General features: G+C 38.0%; 1 protein-coding gene across 2 annotated transcripts in view; it reads right to left on the bottom strand.

The window, feature by feature from the left end:
- The window catches only part of FMO5 (flavin containing dimethylaniline monoxygenase 5), an 89,183-nt gene that overhangs the window by 30,123 nt on the left and 38,602 nt on the right, over positions 1-20,458 (bottom strand). The window contains exons 1-5 of one of the 2 annotated variants that reach the window (XM_053666200.1): positions 13,937-14,040; positions 13,544-13,720; positions 6,577-6,765; positions 974-1,136; positions 50-192 (exon numbers count right to left, since the gene is read on the bottom strand). In XM_053666200.1, the coding sequence (XP_053522175.1) occupies positions 50-192; positions 974-1,136; positions 6,577-6,765; positions 13,544-13,678 (630 nt within the window). In that variant the 5' untranslated portion in view covers positions 13,679-13,720; positions 13,937-14,040. Of the gene's footprint in view, positions 1-49; positions 193-973; positions 1,137-6,576; positions 6,766-13,543; positions 13,721-13,936; positions 14,041-20,458 lie in introns of those variants that run through there. The other variant, XM_053666201.1, reaches the window with a different exon arrangement.

The raw sequence follows: 20,458 nt of genomic DNA, 5'->3' as shown, positions 1-20,458 counted from the left end.
AACTGTAGCTTTCTTGGTGAAGCAAAGTAAATAATTTACTGATTCAAACCTGTTTGGCTACATGGCTAATCTCCACAGCCAGATCGCCTCCAGAATTCCCAATGCCAATTATAATGACTCTCTTTCCAGTGTAACTGAATGGATTTTTATAGTCTCGACTATGGAAGTACTGTCCTTTGAACGTCTCAATTCCTGCAAGCAAAGGGAAAATAATTATTAGCTGATAGTTTAGCTGATATTATTTGATAAATCATTTTTTTGCCGTATGTACAGTTTAAACATATACTCTCCATAAAGGATCCCTTTATTTACTTGTCCTTCTGAGTATTTTTGTCTATTTCCCATAGCCTCAGAGTAGAACCTTGTGATTTCCTCATAATAATAAATAGTCTGCTTCACTCAGGATCTGTTTGTGTTCTGGACTTGTAGGCTCAGAAATACAAATGGCTTCAGAAAATTTCCATCCATTTTTGTCTTTTCATTCTCTTTAACTACCTATTCCCACTTCAACTGGAAGTGTATTTTTATAAACTCTAGAATATACACAGAGTGCTTTTCTTTTTTTCAAAATAAAAATCCAGGCCAAAGACTGTAATGAATTATTCCCTTAACTTTAATTTCTTCCTAATAAACTCAATATTTCTATTTGTTGCCCTGATTGCTGAAAACCCTGATTCAATCTAATGCACATAACTCCATGTTCTCTCTTCTGATCCTTAGAAAAACTAAACTCATTGTGAAACTAAATATGGAGCCTTCTAACTTTCTCCTAGTTTCCAAAATTAACATTCTCTCTACCTCCCAAATGCCAATAATACAAGTTACTCCTACCTCTTTCAGGTAAATATGCAGAATTAGGATAAGCCTTATTTCATTCCGAGGTAGGAATCACTAATACCAAAATTCCCCTCATTCTTTAGGGACCAGGTCATTGGCATGGTTCAAACATCTTCCTTCCCAGTAGGCTACTCACCAGGGAAGCTTTCCAGTGGTAAGTAAGCATTGGTATGATGGCCAGTGCAAACCATGACTCCATCGAAGACATTCACCTTCTTTTTCCCTTCAGATTCTGTGACCACTTCCCATTGGCCTGAAGTGCAGAAATCAGGTTGCTTTTTTACACTGCACACAGTAGTCTGAAAAGAAAAGCGATAGCTACAGGGGACGGTAACCACAGCTTTAAAGTGGACATCTTCCCTGACCTGAGTCTCCTGCCAGAATGTGACACAAAGTCTTTCACCAAGATGAGGCATAGATGGAGACACCGTGCTTTCTCCCACAACCAAGTTGAGAGACAACAAAATATTAGCAACAAAAAACACAGCCAGAACACAGAAAATTGAACTTTTTGGAAGTCTGATAACAACAAATTCTTCAGCCTCATCAGTAAGCGGGGCAAAGCCAGTAGCTGGCAGAGCAGGGTTGCACAGGAAAACTCAGTCAGATGGACTCAGGCGCACAGATCCCAGGCATGGGGTTGCAATGGGCGGACCCAGTGAGCTACTCAGTGAGTGACCCAGTGAGCGACCTGCATACCCAGCGAGGGTGCAGGGCGGCGGGTTGACTGTGGTCCTGCATTTGTGTGCAGATAGACCAACGAGAAAGTGGGTGGCAGGCCCCAGGGGCAAGAGGAAGCAGAGGGGGCCGCCATTTCCCCACTCTGACCCCGCCTCCACATACAGCGTCACAACCCAGCTGCCTGGGTGGCCCTGCCCTGGTAAACAACTAAGGCTCTGCTCCTCATAATTAACAGGCGCGAACAGACCAAAAATGGCTCAAGAAGATCTCAAAGCCCCAGAGCCCATAAATCTAAGCGACCAAGAAATACCAAAATTTTCAGATGCACAGTTCAAAACACTGGTGATCAGGATACTCACAGAATTGGTTGATTATAGTCACAAATTAGAGGAACATATGAAGGCTAAACTAATTGAAATGAAGGGAATTGCACAGGAAACCAATATGAAACCTCATGAAGAGGAAACTGGGACTCAAATCAAGGGAGTGAACCAGAAGGAAGAAAATAATGGCCAAACAGAAAAGAGTAAAGAAGCAAGAATTCAAAAAAATGAGGAGAGTCTTAGGAACCTCCAGGACATCTTTAAACGCTCCAACATCCGAATTATAGAGGTATCAGAAGGGGGAAAGGCACAGCCACCAGTGGAAAACTTATTTGAACAAATAATAAAGGAGAATTTCCCCAATCTGGCAAAGGCAACAGACTTCCAGGAAATCCAGGAAGCTCAGAGAGTACAAAAACAGTTGGACCCAAGAAGGAACACACCAAGCCACATCAGAATTACATTAGCCAAGATTAAAATGAAGGAGAGAATCCTAGAAACAGCAAGAGATAAGGGGACAGTCAGCTACAAAGGAGTTCCCATCAGACTGTCAGCTGATTTCTCAAAAGAGACCTTACAGGCAAGAAAGGGCTGGAAAGAGGTATTCCAAGTCATGAAATCTAAAGACCTACCACCAAGATTGCTCTATCCAGCAAAACTTTCATTTAGAATGGAAGGACAGATAAAGTGCTTCTCAGATAAGATCAAATTCAAGGAGTTCGGCATCACCAAGCCCTTATTATATGAAATGTTAAAGGGACTTACCTAAGAAAAAGAAGATAAGAAAGATGAACAGTGAAAGGACAGCAAACTCACAGTTATTAAGAACCACACCTAAAACAAAAGCAAACTAAGAGGACAGCTAGATCAGGAGCAGAACCATAGAAATGAAGATCTCATGGAGGGTTAGCAACAGGGGAGTGGGAGGAGGAGAAGGTACAGAAAACAAGTAGCATAGACAGTAGATAGAAAATAGATGGGGGGGGGCAAGAATAGTATGGGAAATATAGAATCTAAAGAACTTGAGACACATGGTCATAAACTAAAGGGCAGGTAATGGTGGGGACGAAGGGGGGTAGGGTGGAGGGGAATGAATGGGGGGAATAGAACAAATGTAACAGCATAATCAATAAAAAAATTAATTAAAAAATATTTCAGTATTTCATTTCCATAATAAAATTTTATGGAAATGAACCTCTCTTTGGCTCCCATAAAAGCCTATTTTACAAGTACCAATCAAAGAATACGCTGTGAGAAGGGATAGTAGGTGGTATAGTTTTTAGTTTTTAAAAATAAAATTATCCAGGTTACTCTATTCAGCCTAACAAAACATTAAGAATGTGCTCCTGTGTGCTTCTAGGGTCTATGACCATAATGTCTTGGTAGACTAATAGAGATACCACATTTTTATACTCTAGCCATCCTGCACTATTTATAGTTCTTCCTTTTACACAGGCTAGTGCTTCTATCTGGATCGTCCTTTTATTTCTTCTTCATTTAGCTGATTCCTGCTCACCCTTCAACATTTCCTTTAGATACTATCTCCTCTAAGAAAACTTTTGTGGTGCCTGATGTCTCATACCCAGATGGCTTAAGCATCCCTCCTCTTAGCTGCAATATATAGAACTCTATAGCATTTCTTACCCTGTAATGCTTGTTTTTTAAGAAGTCAACAAAAATCTCATTTAAAATAAAGTAGGATGGGGCAGGAAGGGGAGCTGTCATGCCCTATGTCAATTATGAGACACAACATAGATAACTGTGTAACAGCCCTCTCAACTTCTTCCCCTCTCTAAAAGAGTTCCCTCTTCTTTGCTTTAGTGGATTTGCATGTGGGCCACCATGGTTGTATGTTCTGGATTGAAATTCTTTGTTGTACTCAATTAAACCTATTTAGCTGGAGAAATATCTGACTTTTTAAGATCAACATTCTTTATTTTTATTAATTGTATTTATAATAAAATTTTCTTCATTTTCCTACCTCCTTGACTATAAAATCACTGGCCTTATTTTGTTTTGTTTCATTTTTGTCTTTGTACCTTCACTGCTTAGAATGGTAACAAACTTGTTCAGCAAGTGTTTAAACAAGTGAAGAAAAGTACTACTGGGCTGTAAATGACTTATTTTGGAAGTTGTCACTGGGTATTACCATTTTTATTGTAGTTAAAACAGAAAAAGGCATGATTTAGCAGAATGATCAGAAAGTAGAAGGGAGGCCCTGACTGGTTTTGCTTAGTTGGTTGGAGCATCGTCCTATACACTGGAAGGTTGCAAGTTCAATTCCCAGGCAGGACATATTCCTAGTTTTTATGTTCAATGTCTGGTTGGGGCAAATACAGGAGACAACCAATCAATGTTTCTCTCTCATGCTGATGTTTCTTTTTTTCTCTCTCTCTTCCCCCCTTCCTCTCTCTCTTGAAGCAGTGAAAAAATGTCCTCAGGTGAGAAAGGAAGGGAAGAAGGAAGGAAAGGAGGAAGGGAAGAAGGAAGGAAAGGAGGAACGGAAGAAAGGATAAAAGGAGGGAGGGAGGGAGAGAGAGGTTAGCCAAAAAGTTCATTCATTTATTTTTTTTCTGTAACATGAGTCTAGTAGAACTTAGTTGTCTTTAACTTCATTCAAAACAATTTTGTTAGATTGTATTGTGACAGCTGTCATATCAATGTGCATTTGTAAAAAAATTAAAATTGGTGAATTTTTGTATAGCTATTTTAATATCAAAGGTGGAAGAAAATACACATTTTCGGCATATTATGCTTTACTATTTTAAGAAAGGTAAAAACACAACATACATAAAAGATTTATGCAGTGTATGGAGAAGGTGCTATGACTGACGAAATGTGTCAAAAGTGGTTTGTGAAGTTTAGTGCTGGGGATTTCTTGCTGGACAATGCTCCACGGTCAGGTAGACCAGTTGAAGTTGACAGAGATCAAATCAAAACATTGATTGAGAATAATTAAGTTGTGCATCGAGAACAATCAGTGTTATACTACACAGCCAACATACTCAAAATACCTAAATCAAGTGTTTAAAATCATTTGCTTAAGCTTGGTTATGTTAATCACTTTGATATTTGGGTTCCACATAAATTAAGTGAAAAAAAAAACCTTCTTGACCATATTTCTGCATGTAATTCTCTTCTTAAACATAATGAAAACATTCTGCTTTTAAAATAAATTGTGATGGGTGATTAAAAAGTAGATAGGTTACAATAATTAGAATGGAAGAGAATGTGGGGCAAGTGAAACAAACTACCACCAACCACACCAAAGACCAGTCTTCATCCAGAGAAGGTGATATGTAAATAGTGGGATTGGAAGGGAGCCCTTTATTATGAGCTCCTTCCAGAAAACCAAATGACTAATTCAAACAAGCAATGCTTCCAGTTAGACCAACTGAAAGCAACACTTGACAAAATGTGTCTGGAATAAGTCAACAGAAAACACATAATCTTCTATCATGGTAACACAAAACTGCATGTTTCTTTGATTACCAGACAAAAATTGTTACAGCTTGGCTGAGAAGTTATGATTCATTCACCATATTCACCAGACATATCACCTTTGGATTTCCATTTATTTTGGTCTTTACAAAATTCTAATGGAAAAAAAGTCAATTCCCTAGAAGGCTGCAAAAGGCACCTGAAACAGTTCTTTGCTCAGAAACATAAATGTTTGGGAAGATGGAATTATGAAGTTGCCTGAAAGATGGCAGAAGGTAGTGGAACAATATGGTGAATTTTGTTTATTAATAAAGTTATTGGTCAAAATGAAAAAGGATGTGTGTTTTATTTTTACTTCAAAACTAAATGAACATTTTGGCCAACCCAATACAAAAGAGATGGGGGTAGGAAAATTGAATTAAGGTGGTCAAAAGGTACAAAATTCAAGTTAAAAGATAAATTAGTACTGGGGATATAATGCACTATATGTAACTACAGTTAATACTGCTATATGGTATGTTTGAAGGTTGTTGAGAGAGTGAGTCCTCAGAGTTTTCATCACAAAGGAAAAAATGGTAGAAGACTGAGGCTTTTTGCCGCTGTCAGAAATATCTGCTGTTTTATGGCCATGGCTAAAATGATAGAAAAGTCATGGAAGATGTTGCAGCAGAAAGAAACCATTGAATGATCTAGTACAGTCATCTTCTTTTACAGAAAAGAAAATTAAGATACATGGAAACTGAGGAACTTACTTGTCTAAGTTAATTAGTAACAAAAAATAGAATAGAATTCAAGTTTTTGTTGCCCTATTCACTGTTCTTCCCTTTTCACCAGTGTTAACTTCTTTGCTTTCTCAATAACTTCCCAGTATCTACTTCATTGGGTTGTTGTGATCACAAATACTGCATTGGAAACTATTCATTAAGTATAAGAGGGCTAAGCACTAGTGGACGAGTTGTGGAACCAGAGAGTTTTAAAGTTCCTATGTCTGTCAGTATTCCCTTTCTAACTGGGAAAACATTCCCCTTATTTATTTTATTACAATGTAATAGTATACAATGAAAACATTCTGGCCTGTGGCTTCCTAGAGCTGCAGCCAGAATACATAAAAGGAGGACTTTTCTCTGAATATTTTTCAGACACACAGAAGACAAAGAGTGCATTCTCTGTCCAAATAGGATAGATACATGTGGTATCAAACCAATATTTATATGAAAGCACTGATAAATGAAGCCACATTAATTCATTTACTTGACAAACAACTCTAAACACAGATACCCACAAAATCTCCTACCTTCAATTGGATGTACTTTAGAAGGTCAAATTCTTTGGCATACATCCTGATATATTCCAGGACCTGGGAGTTGTGCATGAAGTTAGGAAAATGGTCTGGGATGGGATAGTCACTGAAGCACATCATCTCCTTAGAAGTGTTGATGATCACTGATTTGTAAATACTGGCCCTTCCTTCTTCAAGATTTTCCTGCAGTAAATAAGATGTATTCAGAGGCACTACATAATTAACTTCATGTTTTATAAACAGCTGACAAACAGTTCAAAAAGTCTCTGAAAGAAATGTCATTAAAAAAAGTTACATACACACACACCTTGAATGAGTTGCCTTTGACTTGCTTTTGACCAACAGCATGCAGTTGGAATGATACTGAATGGCTTCAAAGACTGCCATAAGTAGTCTTTCAGCCTCTGCCTAGGTCTCTTAGAAAGCTTGCTCTGGTGGAAGTCAGCAGCCATGTAAAAAGTCCAGCTACTCTGAGACTATCATACTGTGAGGAAATCCATGTTAGTCACATGAAGAGAATGAATGGGATAGAGAGATGTGCAACCAGCTCCCAGAAATTCTCTACTTATCCCAGTTGAAGCTCTAAATGTGTGAGCAAAGAGACTATAGCAGATGTCCAGTTGCAGTTGTCACCTGATTACAATGACCTGAAATTCCAAGTAAGAACTGCCCATCTGAATAATAACATTAACTATTTTATGTATCTCGAAGCCTAGGTGAGTTTTGAGGGTTTTCATATACTTACGAGATTTCTCTCTAGGAATCATTGTACTAACTTAAATTCTGTCCAGTATATGTTCCTGTTTTACCTCATTTTTACTAATTTAAAAGAAAATTACAGAACTTCCCATCAAGATGGCAGCACAGATAAACATGGCTTCCTCCTCACGCAACCACATCAAAATAAAATTATAATTAAACTATAGAACCATCATTCAGAACCATCAGAAATTGAGCTGAATGAAAGTCCTACAACTATGGAATTAAAGAAGAAACCAAATACAAAATTAAAGAAGAAACTGCATTAAGACTGATAGCAGGGGTGGACATGGAACAGGCTGGTCCCTCACCCACATATGGCAGATAAAAATCAGGAGGGTTATCTCAGGGGCAAGGGGTCCCAGCCTCATACTAGCCTCCTCAGCTCAGGATTCCAGTGCCAGAAATATAAGTCCCCATAATTTCTGGCAAAATCTTGTGGGGAATGAGGCTGTGGGAGACAGAAACTGTGGGATTCTCAGGCAGTTCAGCTTAAAGATGCAAAGACTTACTTGGACTTACTGCCTCTGAGCTTCAGCATGGGACAGCAGACCAAAAGGTATCAAAGCATACAAGAAGGAACTGAATTGTCTAGTATTAGGGCAAGAGCTGGAGGGCAGCTTTCTCCCAGACAGAAGTGCTGGCAAAAGCCACTGTTCATTTTCGGAGCCTTCTCCAACAAAGCCACAGAGCCCCATACCCCTCACTAAGTTGCCTAAGGCTCAGCACTAGCAGCAGCCAGTCTGGGTCACAGTTTAGCCTCACCTGGGCACCTCCAAGGAGCACAAGTAGCAGCCATCTGCAAATCACTTTGCAGCTTATGCTGTGTGATCTTAGGGAGAACACAGGTGGTGCCTGACCTTGGATGTGCCAACGGCAATCAAGGCTAACCTATTATAGGAGGGTATACACAAGATACATGGTGAGCATAACTTGAGTACCCAGCTTGGGTAATAGGGGAGGCTATGCCCTGGACTCTACAGGACACCTACTACACTAAGCCACTCTACCAAGCTTGGGAGTTGTAGCAGCTCTACCTAATACACAGAAACAAATGCAAGGAGGCTGCCAACATGAGGAGACAAAGAAACACATCCAAAATGAAAGAATAAAACAAAACTGAAAAAAAAAAACCCCATTAAACTAAATGGAGACAAGCAATCTACTAGGTGTAGAGTTAAAAAAACCGTAATGTTTCTCAAGGAACTAGCAAGTACCTCAACAGAATAAAAATATCCAGTCAGAAGCAAAGGATACATTAATGAAAATAAATAACAATTTATAGGCAATCAACAGTAGAATGGATGAAGTGATAATCAAATCAGTGATTTGGAATAGAAGTAAGAAAAAACAACCAATCAGAATAGCAAGAAAAAAAATAATTAAAAAAATATGAGGATAATGTAAGGAGCCTATGGGACAATTTCCAAATGTACCAACTTTCTCCTTTCAGCACCCCTAGTATTTGCTGGAAGGAGAATAGAAAGCAAGAAATTAGAAACCTATCTGAAAAAATAATGACAGAAAACTTCCTTAACTTGGTAAAGGAAATAGGTATACAAGTCCAGAAAGCACAGAGTTCCAAACAAGATAAACCAAAGATGTCTACACCAAGAGACACATCATAATTGAAATGCCAAAGGTTAAAGACAAAGAGAAAACCTTAAAAGTGGCGAGAGAAAAAGTTAGTTACCTACAAGGGAGCTCCCATAAGACTGTCAGCTGATTTCTCAATGGAAACTTTTCAGGCTAAAGCAAAGCAGTATGGAGATACCTCAAAAAATTAAAAATGAATCTGCCTTTTGACCCAGCAATCCTACTTCTGGGAATATATCCGAAGGAACCCAAAACACTAACTTGAAAGAACATCAGCACCCCTATGTTCACTGCAGCATTATTTGCAATTGCCAAGATATGGAAGCAGCCCAAGTGTCCATCAATAGATGAGTGGATTAAATAACTATGGGACATTTACACAATGGAATACTACTTGACCATAAAAAAGAAGAAAATTTTACCCTTTGTGATAGTATGGATGGACCTGGAGAACACTATGCTAAATGAAATATGCCAGTCAGAAGAAGAAAAATACCATATGATTCACTCGTATGTGGAATCTGATGAACAAACTGAACTAAAAAGGAAAATGGGGACAGACTCATAGATGGTGAGCAGGATGAAAGCTAGTTGGCAGGGGAGGTTAGGGGGTAGAGGGATTGAGTGAAAAGGAAAAAGGATACATGGACATGGACAACAATGTCTTGACTGCTGGGGAGACAAGGGTATAAAGGGACTAAAAGGTAATGAAAAAATACAATAAAGATTTAAAAAATAATAACAATAATAAGAAGAAATTGGCAAGAAATAGTCAAAGTGATAAAAATCAAGGACCTGCAGCCAAGATTACGCTACCCAGCAAAGCTATCATTTAGAATTGAAGGACAGATAGTTTCCCAGATAAGTAAAAGCTAAAGGAGTTCATCATCATCAAACCAGTATTATATGAAATGTTAAAGGTCTTAAGAAGAAGATAAAAAATATGAATAAAATGGCAATAAATACATATCTATCAACAACTGATTCTAAAAAACAAAATAAATGAACAAGCAAATCAAAAACAGAATCATAGATACAGAGAATGTTTTGATGATTGACAGATGGAGGGGTGTCAAGGGGATGGGTGAAAAAGGTAAAGGGATTAAGAAGTACAAATTGGTGGTTACTTAGCAGTCATGGGACTATAAAGGACAGTATAGGCAATAGAGTAGCCAAAGAACATATATTCATGACCCATGGACATGTACGATGGTGTGGGGATTGCCTGAGGGAGTGTGTGGGTAGAAGCTGGGTAGAGGGGACCAAAGGAGGAAAAACTGGGACAACTGTTGTAATAGCATAAACAATATAATGTAATTTTTAAAAATATCACCCTGGCTGGCATAGCTCAGTGGACTGAGCGAGGGCCTGTGAACCAAAGGTTCACCAGTTTGATTCCCAGTCTAGGGCACGTGCCTGGGTTGCAGGCCAGGTCCCCAGTAGTGGATATGTGAGAGGCAACCACATATTGATGTTTCTCTCTCTCCTTCTCCTCTCTCTAAAAATAAATAAATAAAATCTTTTTTAAAATGTCAATTATTGTCAGCAAAAATGAAGTAAAATTGAAACTTATGCTGGACAGAGTGTAAGTTAACACAATGTACTTTTCCACCTCCCATCATATCTAACATTAGTGATGAGATCAAGAATTGATGGAAACTAATGTCTTGAGAACTTATATATATAGTAGTCCCTCCTTATCAGCTTTCTGCAGTTTCAGTTACCTGTAGTTAACTTTGGTCTGAAAATAGTAAATGGGAAATTCCAGAAATAAACAATTCCTATGTTTTAAATTTTGTGCTATTCTGAGCAGCATGATGAAATCTCATTCTGTCCTTCTCTGACCTGCCCATGGCAGGAATCATCCCTTTATCATATCTACACTGTATATGCTCCCTGCAAGTTAGTTGTTTATAGCCATCCTGGTTATCATATTGACTATCAGAAGTATTGCAGTGGTTGTGTTCAAGGAACAGTATTTTACTTAGTAATGGCTCCAAAGTTTAAGAGTAGTTTTGCTGATAATTTGAATATGCCAAAGAGAAGCCATAAGTGATTTCTTTAAGTGAAAATTTAAGTATAATACATTAAAATATGTTGAGAGAGGCCACATTCATATAACCTTTTTACAGTATATTATAATGGCAGTACTTTATTAATTATTGTTGCTAATCTCTTCTATGCCTAATTTATAAATTAAACTATATTAAAGGGATGTATGTATAGAAAAAAACATATGGCCCTGGCTGGCATAGCTCAGTGGATTGAGTGCGGGCCTGTGAACCACACGATTGCGGTTTGATTCCCAGTCAGGGCACATGCCTGGGTTGCAGGCCAGTTCCTGGCAGGGGACTCACGAGAGGCAACCACACATTGATGTTTCTCTCTTTCTCTCCTTCCCTTCCTCTCTAAAGATCAATAAAATCTTTAAAAAAATAAAAATAAAAATTATTTAAAAAAAGAAAGAAAGAAACATAGTTTCTATAGGGTTTGGTATTACCTGTGGTTTCAGGCATCCACTGGGGATCCTGAAACATATCCCTCATAGGTATGGGGGAATAATTATTACTAGAAACGTTCAGCAATAACAAGAAGGTGGCAAATGATGAATCCTGCTCCTGTTTGGTGGATGGAATAGAGAAAAAGAAGCAGAGACAAGAAGAGAAAATGCAAGTGATGCTATTTGAGAAGAAAAAAATACATCCTGTATTCCTGGGATCTGTCTCAAAAGAACAGGTATTTCTTACATATATATATATATATATATATATATATATATATATATACACACACACACATATACATACATATATAATATCTCACATATATAAAATATATGTAAAGTATGATATATAATATAATAGATACAGATATGTTCTGTCTTAACATAAGTCATAGATTTATGATAAAATATAGCTTATTTATTTTCAAAAAAGTAATTGATAAGGTGTTGAAATTTTGCCAAGAGGATAATTAGAAAAAAAATTTCAAGTTAAGATTTTATCAGAGAACAAGGTTAAACCACTTTGGAGATAAAAGACAAGTATCCGATGATCAGGTAGGGTGGTGGACCCTGGAATGCTGACTTCATACCTGGTAAGTAGCTGCCACATCTGGCTAGGATCCTTATCAGAGACACCAAATACATGGGCCTCACTCCACTTACTTTGTACCTACCACAGTTATTAATAATTGACACAATTATTCATGCACTTAATCTCCACAATAACTCTATGAAGTGGGTATTGTTATTTTCCCCTTCTTAAAGATGAAGAAACAGAAGTACAGAGAGGTTTACTGATTTTCTCCAACATGACACTGCTAATAGGTACAGACATAGAATCTGAACCCAGACTGTGCTATTAAGTTCTACACTATGTTGTGGCTGGATTTCAAAAACAGAATTTTCTATTCACTACTAAATACTAATTAACAGCTTTTTCAGCCAGTGCCCAAGACTCATGATGGCAGAGGCATAGGGGGAGGTGTGTGATTTGCTAAAGGGTATCCACTCTAGAACTAAATAAGGACTATTGTTAAATAGAGTTAGTCCTCCAGGACAGACCCAAGATGCAAAAGAACTGTACTGCTCAACTAAGGAATGCTATGAAGCCTCTTTTAAGGAGCTGATCAACACTGTGTTAGTTTTTATGAAATGTAAAACACATATGGATACCCCGATACCATTCACTGGTTTAGAAAGTGAGTTTAAAAGCAAACTCAATGCATGTCACTTTGGAGATCAGGAAAGGAGCTTAATATTATTTGTCATATGATAAGCATAACTATCATTGAAGTAGATAATACCTTAACTATTAGTAACAAGTTACAGATCTGGATATGCATGTTACAGTAACTCAACTTTAAAATTGAATATTTGCAAAGACAAGAGAAGTCAGGTGCAAGTGTTTTCCACCTTCTTCTGAAGGTAGGGCTTGACCTACTGATTTGATTTCTCAAGTGAAGGAAAAGTTCAAAGGAAAGAAGGCGGCCAGACTTCATATTCTACCAAATGACAAAGATTATGAGAGAATTATATAAGGTGAACCAGAATTGAAAGAAAGAAAGAAAGAAAGAAAGAAAGAAAGAAAGAAAGAAAGAAAGGAGGAAATAGAGAAAGGAAAGGAAAAGAAAGAAAAGAAAGGTAACAAGGTTAGAGAAGATTAAAAGGGGAGATTCCTGGAAGGAGTTGTAAGCAGGTACTTTACATCACTTACCTATTAATGCAGGCCAGGAACAACCACTCTAAATTTTCTAACCACTGTGCATTTTCTGTTTGTTATTTTGTTTCCCCCTCACCACCACCCAGGGCTCCCTTCTTCTGAATAGCAGCAAGACTCAGTAAAGGAAATTATCTTTGTGCCATTTTTCGGGACGTCGGTAAAAGAAAAACTAATGATACCTGTATTTTATTTTGCTGCCAACTTAGGGAAAGAGGAATCTGTATAGAAGTGATGGCTGCAGAGAAGAGGTGAGCAGACTGAATTCTAGCACATTTAACCACTGTCAAGGCCATCATATTCCCTGACACAAGATAAAATCTCACATGCCCCTACTTGTATGCTCCTAATTGTTTACTAATGTCTGAATAAACCAGGAGATTTACCTGGAACCGCCAGAGCCCTCCAATATCATCAGTCCTTTCAAAGCAAATGGGCTCCAAGCCTTCTTCTAGGCAGCACTTGATAGATGTGAGCCCGCTCACACCTCCCCCAATCACAGCAATTCTTTTGTTGGTCATGGTCTCCAGAGATCTTCGGCTGAGTCTATCTACACAACCTACCTAGAGAAAAAAATGACAAAAGACAGCACACGTAAGTTAACACCTTTCGAGAAAAGAACATGGCCCTGTGGTCCAAGTAAATCCTGCAACAACAGTTGTCTTTGGAGAAGCCAGATTCTGCTGTCTTCTTAGCCATTGGGAATTGCTAGGCGTGGGACTGGGGAGCCCGGTGCCTCCAAGCTGAGGCTCAGAACTGAGAGCTCTGCTGTCTCATACCGAATGTCACTACTGTTCTTACAGCACCAGGCAGACTTTTCAGCTAAAACCTGGTGGCTACTTTCCTCTTTTGGCTGTTTTCAAGGATTGGCTGTGGGCGGGCTGTTTGCAACAAAGTGCAAACAGCAACAGCCAATGGAAACAACTGTTCCGCACCACCTATTCCAGTCAACACCCCGCCCACTCAGTGGCACAGTTCCCGGAGTAGCGGAGGAGGGCGATAAAACCTGGAACATACTTTGGGCAGAAAAAATTAGTCATACAACTTCTCTTTCAGCTGACATTTCCTGCACTCTCAACCACTCTCTCTGGAGATGTAGAAGCCTTCTATCTCCTTTGCTCCCGCCCCTCCGCAACCGCTGTGAGATTCCTGGTGCTTGCTTTAAAGGGATAAACCTTTCTTTCTTTTTTTTAAAAGTACTTTATTGCTGTTCAATTACAGCTGTCTGCATTTTCCCCCCTCTACTACCCCTGTTACATCCCGTCCTTGCAAGCAAGGGTCGGAAACTGCTGGGTAGTCAGAGGTGTTTTATTGGCCAAAGTTTCAAAGTTTTACCTGCACAGGGGCGAACTCTCGGGGTGCCTCCGGAGACACACGAGTGCCAAAATGGCTGCAAATGAGAGTCGCGCCTGGCACTTACAGCCTGGGGTTTTTATTGGGGTGAGCAAGCAAGCAAGCAAGCAAGCAAATACAGAAGCAGACGTAGCTGTTAGCAATTGGCTATTTTGAGAGGACACACACACATCTCTGCTTACTACAATGGATACTTTTCTGCAAAGACAAGGCCATGTCTTGAGGTAAAAATTTTCCCCCTAACGGGTGTCCAGGTGTCCGAGAGATTACTTCAAGGCCTTGGCTAAACTCCCTGGAACATCTGCCCACGGCCAGGTGTGGTTTTCTGCCTAAGTCTAAAAATAAACATCTAGTTTAAGCAAACATCTCGGCTCTTCTCCTCACCCCCTAACACCCCCACCCCAGCCAAACCCACCTCCCTCCCTTACTTCCATCATCCCCCTTGGTTTTGGCCATGTGTCCTTCATATTAGTTCCTGAAAACCCTTCCCCTGCACTATCCCCTCCCTGGTCCCCTCTGCCTATTGTTAGATTGTTTTTAATTTCAGTGTCTCTGGTTATATTTTGTTTGTTTTTTTCTTTTGTTGATTATGTTTGAGTTAAAGGTGAGATCATATGGTATTTGGGACAAACTCTTTTCACTGATGAAGGAAGCTGTTGTTATATCCACCAGACGCGAGAATAATTTTCGAAGACTTTTCAGGATTTTGATCTTATTTTTATTGCACCCCCCTCCACCCAGACCATGCCCTACTTCCATAATCAGTCCCCTCACCATTGTCCATTGGTCCTTCCCAAAAAACAATACTTGTTTTTTGACTAATCCCTTCACCTTATTTTAAACAGTCCCCAACTCCCTCCTATCCTCTTACAGCTGTCAGTCTGTTTCATGATTTTCTGTGCCTTTGGTTCTCTTTTGTTTATCATTTTTTTCATTAGATTCCTCCAATAAATGAGTTCATATAGTATTTGTCTTTCACCAACTGGCTTATTTCCCATAGCTAAATAGTCTCCAGTTCCATTTGTGCTGTATACAAAGATAAGAATTCCCTCTTTCTTTCTGCTGCGCAGAGTTCCACTGTGTAGATGTAACAGCTTTTTTATCCACTCATCTAATGATGGGCATTTAGGCTGTTTCTAAATCTTGGCTATTGTAAAAAGTGATGCTATGAATATGAGGGTGCATAAATTCTTTTGAATTGGTGTTTCGGGATCCTTAGGGTATATTCCCAGCAGTGGAATCACTGGGTCAAAAGGCAGTTCCATTTTTAATTTTTTGAGGAAATTCATGCTGTTTTCCATAGTGGCTACACCAGTCTGCATTCTCACCAACAGTGAACTAAGATTCCCTTTGCTCCACGACCTTGCCAGCACTTGTTTGTTGATTTATTAATGATGTCCATTTTGGTAGATATGAGGTGATACCTCATCTGGTTTTAATTAACATCTCTCTGATAGCTAGTGATGTTGAGCATTTTTTTCATATGTCTATGGGCCATCTGTATGTCCTCCTTGGAGAAGTATATATTCAAATCTTTTGCCCATTTTTTAATTAGATTACTGGTCTTCCTAGTGTTGAGTCATATAAGTTCATTATATATTTAGAGACTAAACCCTTTGTCTGATGTCACTGGCAAATGTGTTCTCCTATACAGCCGGTTCCCTTTTTATTATGATGATGGTTTGTTTAGCTGTGAAGTCTTTTAACTTGATGTAGTTCCATTTGTTTGTTTTTTTTCTCTTATTTCCCTTACCTAGGAGATATATCAGGAAAATATTGCTATATGAGATACCTGAAATTTTACTGCCTATATTTTCCTCTATGATTTTTATGGTATCACAATTTATATTTAAGTCTTTTATCCATTTTCAGTTTATGCTGGTGTATGGCATAAAATGGTGGTCTAGTTTCATTTTTTGCATTACCAGTCCAGTTCTCCCAACACCGGTTATTGAAGAGACTGTCTTTATTCTATTGTATGCTCTTGCCTCCTTTGTCAAATATTAATTGACCATAAAGACATGGGTTTGTTTCTGGTCTCTCTATTCTGTTCCATTGAGCTATGTGTCTGTTCTTATATTAGTACCAGACTGTTTTGGTTACAGCAGACTTGTAGTATAGTTTGATATCAGGTATGTAATCCTTCCAACTTTGTTCTTCTTTCTCAAGATTGCTTGAGGCTATTCAGGTTATTTTTTGTTCCATATAAATTTTTGGAATATTTGTTCCAGATCTGTGAAATATGTTATTGGTATCTTAATAGGAATTGCCTTGCATCTATAGATTGCTTTGGGTACTATGGACATTTCAATGATGTTAATTCTTCGAATCCGTGAACACGGTACATGCTTCCATTTGTATCTTCCTCAAATTCTTTCTTATGTGTCCTATATTTTTCTAAGTACAGGTCTTTTACCTCCTTGGTTAAATTCATTCCTAGGTACTTTATTTTGTTGTTGTTGTTGCAATAGAAATGGGATTGTTTTCTTAATTTTTCTGATTGTTCATTATAGTTGTATGAAAATGCCATCGATTTCTGAATATTGACTTTGTGTCCTGCTACTTTGCTGAATTCACTTATTAGGTAGAGTATTTTTCTGGTGGAGCTTATAAAATTTTCTATGTACAATATTTTGTCTTCTATGAATAATGACAACTTTACTTCCTCTTTTCCAGTTTGGGTGCCTTTTATTTCTTCATCTTGTCTGATCACTGTGGCTAGGACTTCCAGTACTATGTTGAGTAGGACTGGTGAAAGCAGATACCCCTGTCTTGTTCCTGATCTTAAAAGAAAAAAATGTGTTTATGGGGCGGGGTGGGCTGGGCTGGGAGAAATAGAAAACTATACTTGAAAAATAACTAAATAAAAATTTTAAAAAATGTGTTTAGTTTTTACCCATTGAATATGATATTGGCAGTAGGTTTTTCATATATGGCCTTGATTATGTTGAGGTATATTTCCTTTGTTCCCACTTTGGTAAGTGTTTTTATCATAAATAGATACTGAACCTTATCAAATGCTTTTTCTGCATCTACTGATACGATCATGTGATTATTGTCTTTTATTTGGTTTAGGTGATGTATCACATTTATTGATTTGTGGATATTGTATCATCCTTTTATCCCTGAAATAAATCCCTCTTGATCATGGTGAATGATATTTTTAATGTATTGCTGGATCCAGTTTGCTAATATTTGTTGAGGATTTTAGCATCTATGTTCATCAGCAATATTGGCCTGTAGTTTTCTTTCTTTGTTGTGTCTTTACCTGGTTTTGGAACTCAGGTAATACTGGCCTCATAGAAAGAGCCTGGAAGTTTTCCCCCTTCTTAAATTTTTTGGAAGAGTTTGAGAAAGACGTGTTAGTTCTTCTTTGAGTGATTGGTAAATTCACTGATAAAGCCATCTGGTCCAGGGCTTTTGTGTCCTGGGAGTTCTTGTATTACTGCTTCAATTTTTTTCATTGTTAGTCTATTTAAGTTTTCTGCTTCTCCCTGATTCAGTCTTGGGAGGTTGTATGTTTCTGGAAATTTGTCCATTTCACCTAGTTTGACAATTTTTTAACATATAGTTGTTCATAGTAATTTCTTAAGTAGTTATTTCTTACCTTGTATTTCTGTGATATCAGTTGTCATTTCTGTTTCTTTCATTTCTGATTTCATTTATTTGGGTTCTCTCTCTCCTTTTTCTGATATCTGGTTAAAGGTTGGTCAATCTTATTTATCTTTTAAAAGAACTATTTCCTGGTTTCATTGATCTTCTGTATTGTTTTTTTTTTTTTAGTCTCTGTGTCATTGATTTCTGCTCCAGTTTTGATTATTTCCTTCTACTTTCTCTGGGTTTTCTTTGTTGTTGTTTTTCTAGTTCTTTTAGGTGTGGTGTTAGATTATTTGAGATTTTTCTTGCTACGTGAGGTAGGCCTATAGTGCTATGGACTTCCCTCTCAGGACTGTTTTCATGGTGTCCCATAGGTTTCAGGTTATTGTGTGGTCATCTTCATTTGTTTCCAGGAATTTTTTGATTTCCTTGTTTACTTATCCATCATTTAATAACATGGTATTTAGTCTCCAATTATTTGACTGTTTTTGAATCTTTTTATCAAGGTTGATTTCTAATTTCGTGCCACTGTGATTTGAGAAAATGCTTGATATGACTTCAATTTTTTTTTAATTTGTTAAAGCTTGTTTTATGGCCTAACATGTGTTCTGTCTTTGAGAATGATCAATGTGCACATGAAAAGAATGTATATACTTCTTTTTGGGGGTGAAATGTTATATAAATATCAATTAAATCCATTTTATCTAGTGTGTTGTTTAATGCTGCTATATCTGTTAGGCCCGGAATTAGATAAAAGTAGCCAAGAGGAACAAGGAACTCAGGGCAGAGTCCAGACTCAGCAAGGAAGATAGAAAATACAAAGAGTGCTGAACAAACAAGATAACCGCCTGTGCATGACCTTGTCTTTGCAGAAAATTTTCCACTGCTGCAAGCAGAAAGCATAGCCATGTGTGTTCCCTCGAGATAGCCAATAGCTAACGGCGACGTCTGCTTCTGTTCAACGCTTGCTTGCTCACCCCAATAAAAACCCTAGGCTATAAGCACCAGGTGCGACTCTCATTTGCAGCCCTCTGAGCACCGTGTTCTCGGACACCTCGAGAGTTCGCCCCTGCGCAGGTAAAGCTTTGGCCAATAAAGTTCCAACTTAAACTGCTGAAAGTTTCCGACCATTTGTTGCTCGTGTTGGTGGATGCTACAATATCCTTGTTAATTTTTTGTTGGAAATCTGTCCATTGTTGACAGTAGGGTGTTAAAATCCCCTATTATGCAATATTGTTATCAGTATCTTCCCTGAAGTCCATGAAGATTTTTTTAATATATCTAGGTGTTTCTATATTGGGTGCATATATGTTTACATGGTTTATGTCCTCTTGTTGGTTTGAACACTTAAGAATTTTATAGTGACACTCTCTGTCACTTTTGATGGCCTTCATTTTGAAATCTATTTTGTAAGATATAAGGATATCTACCCTCACTTTTTTTTTCATTTCCATTTGCATGCAATATTTTCCTTCAACTCTAGTCTCAGCGTTTGGGAATCTTTTCCTCTGAGGTGGATCTCTTGCAGACACGATACATATGGGTCATGTTTTCTTATCGATTCAGCTCTCTATGTCTTTTGATTGGAGTATTTAATCCATTTACATTTAAGGTTATAAATATTTATTGACGTTTTTTATATTGTACCTATATTTTTCTCTCCATTTTTTCTTCTTAACATCTCTCCCAATGCTGGTTTGGTGGTAACGAACTTCTTCAAGCTTACTTTGTGTGCAAAGCTCTTTATTTGCCCTCCCGGGTAGAGCAATCAAGGCAACATGTTCTTAGCTTTCATTACTCTAAATATTTCCTCCAATGTCTTTTGGCCTGTAGTGTTTCTATTGACAATCAGCTGAGATTCTAAAGGGGACTCTCTTGTATATACTGACTGTCTCTCTTGCTGCCTTTAAAATGTTCTATTTGTTTTCAAGCTTTGTCATTTTAATTACCATATGTCTTGGTGTAGATCTCTTAGGGTTCATCATTACTGGGACTCTCTGAACTTCCTGGATTTGTGTGCCCTTTTTCTTCACCAGGTTGGGAACATTTTCTGCCATTACTTCTCCAAATAGGTTCTCTACCCCTCTCTCACATTCATCTCCTTCTGATACTCCTATGATACTGATACAGATGTTGTTACTCTTGATGTTACCCTAAAGGTCCCTTAGGCTTTTCATGTTTCTCTTAAGTGTGTTTTCTTTTTCATTTTCTCTTTGGGTGGATACTGTCATCTTGTTGTCTAATTTGCTGATTTGATCCTCTGTTTCATCTAACCTATTGTTGATTGCTTCAAGCAAATTCATTTCAGATATTGTAATCTTCATCTCTTCAGATTCTTATTTATGTTTTCT

This window comes from Artibeus jamaicensis, unplaced genomic scaffold (genome assembly GCF_021234435.1).
Source record: "Artibeus jamaicensis isolate MK-2021 breed Jamaican fruit bat unplaced genomic scaffold, CSHL_Jam_final contig_447, whole genome shotgun sequence".
Classification (NCBI taxonomy): domain Eukaryota; kingdom Metazoa; phylum Chordata; class Mammalia; order Chiroptera; family Phyllostomidae; genus Artibeus; species Artibeus jamaicensis.
This window is presented reverse-complemented; position numbering and strand designations above follow the sequence as displayed.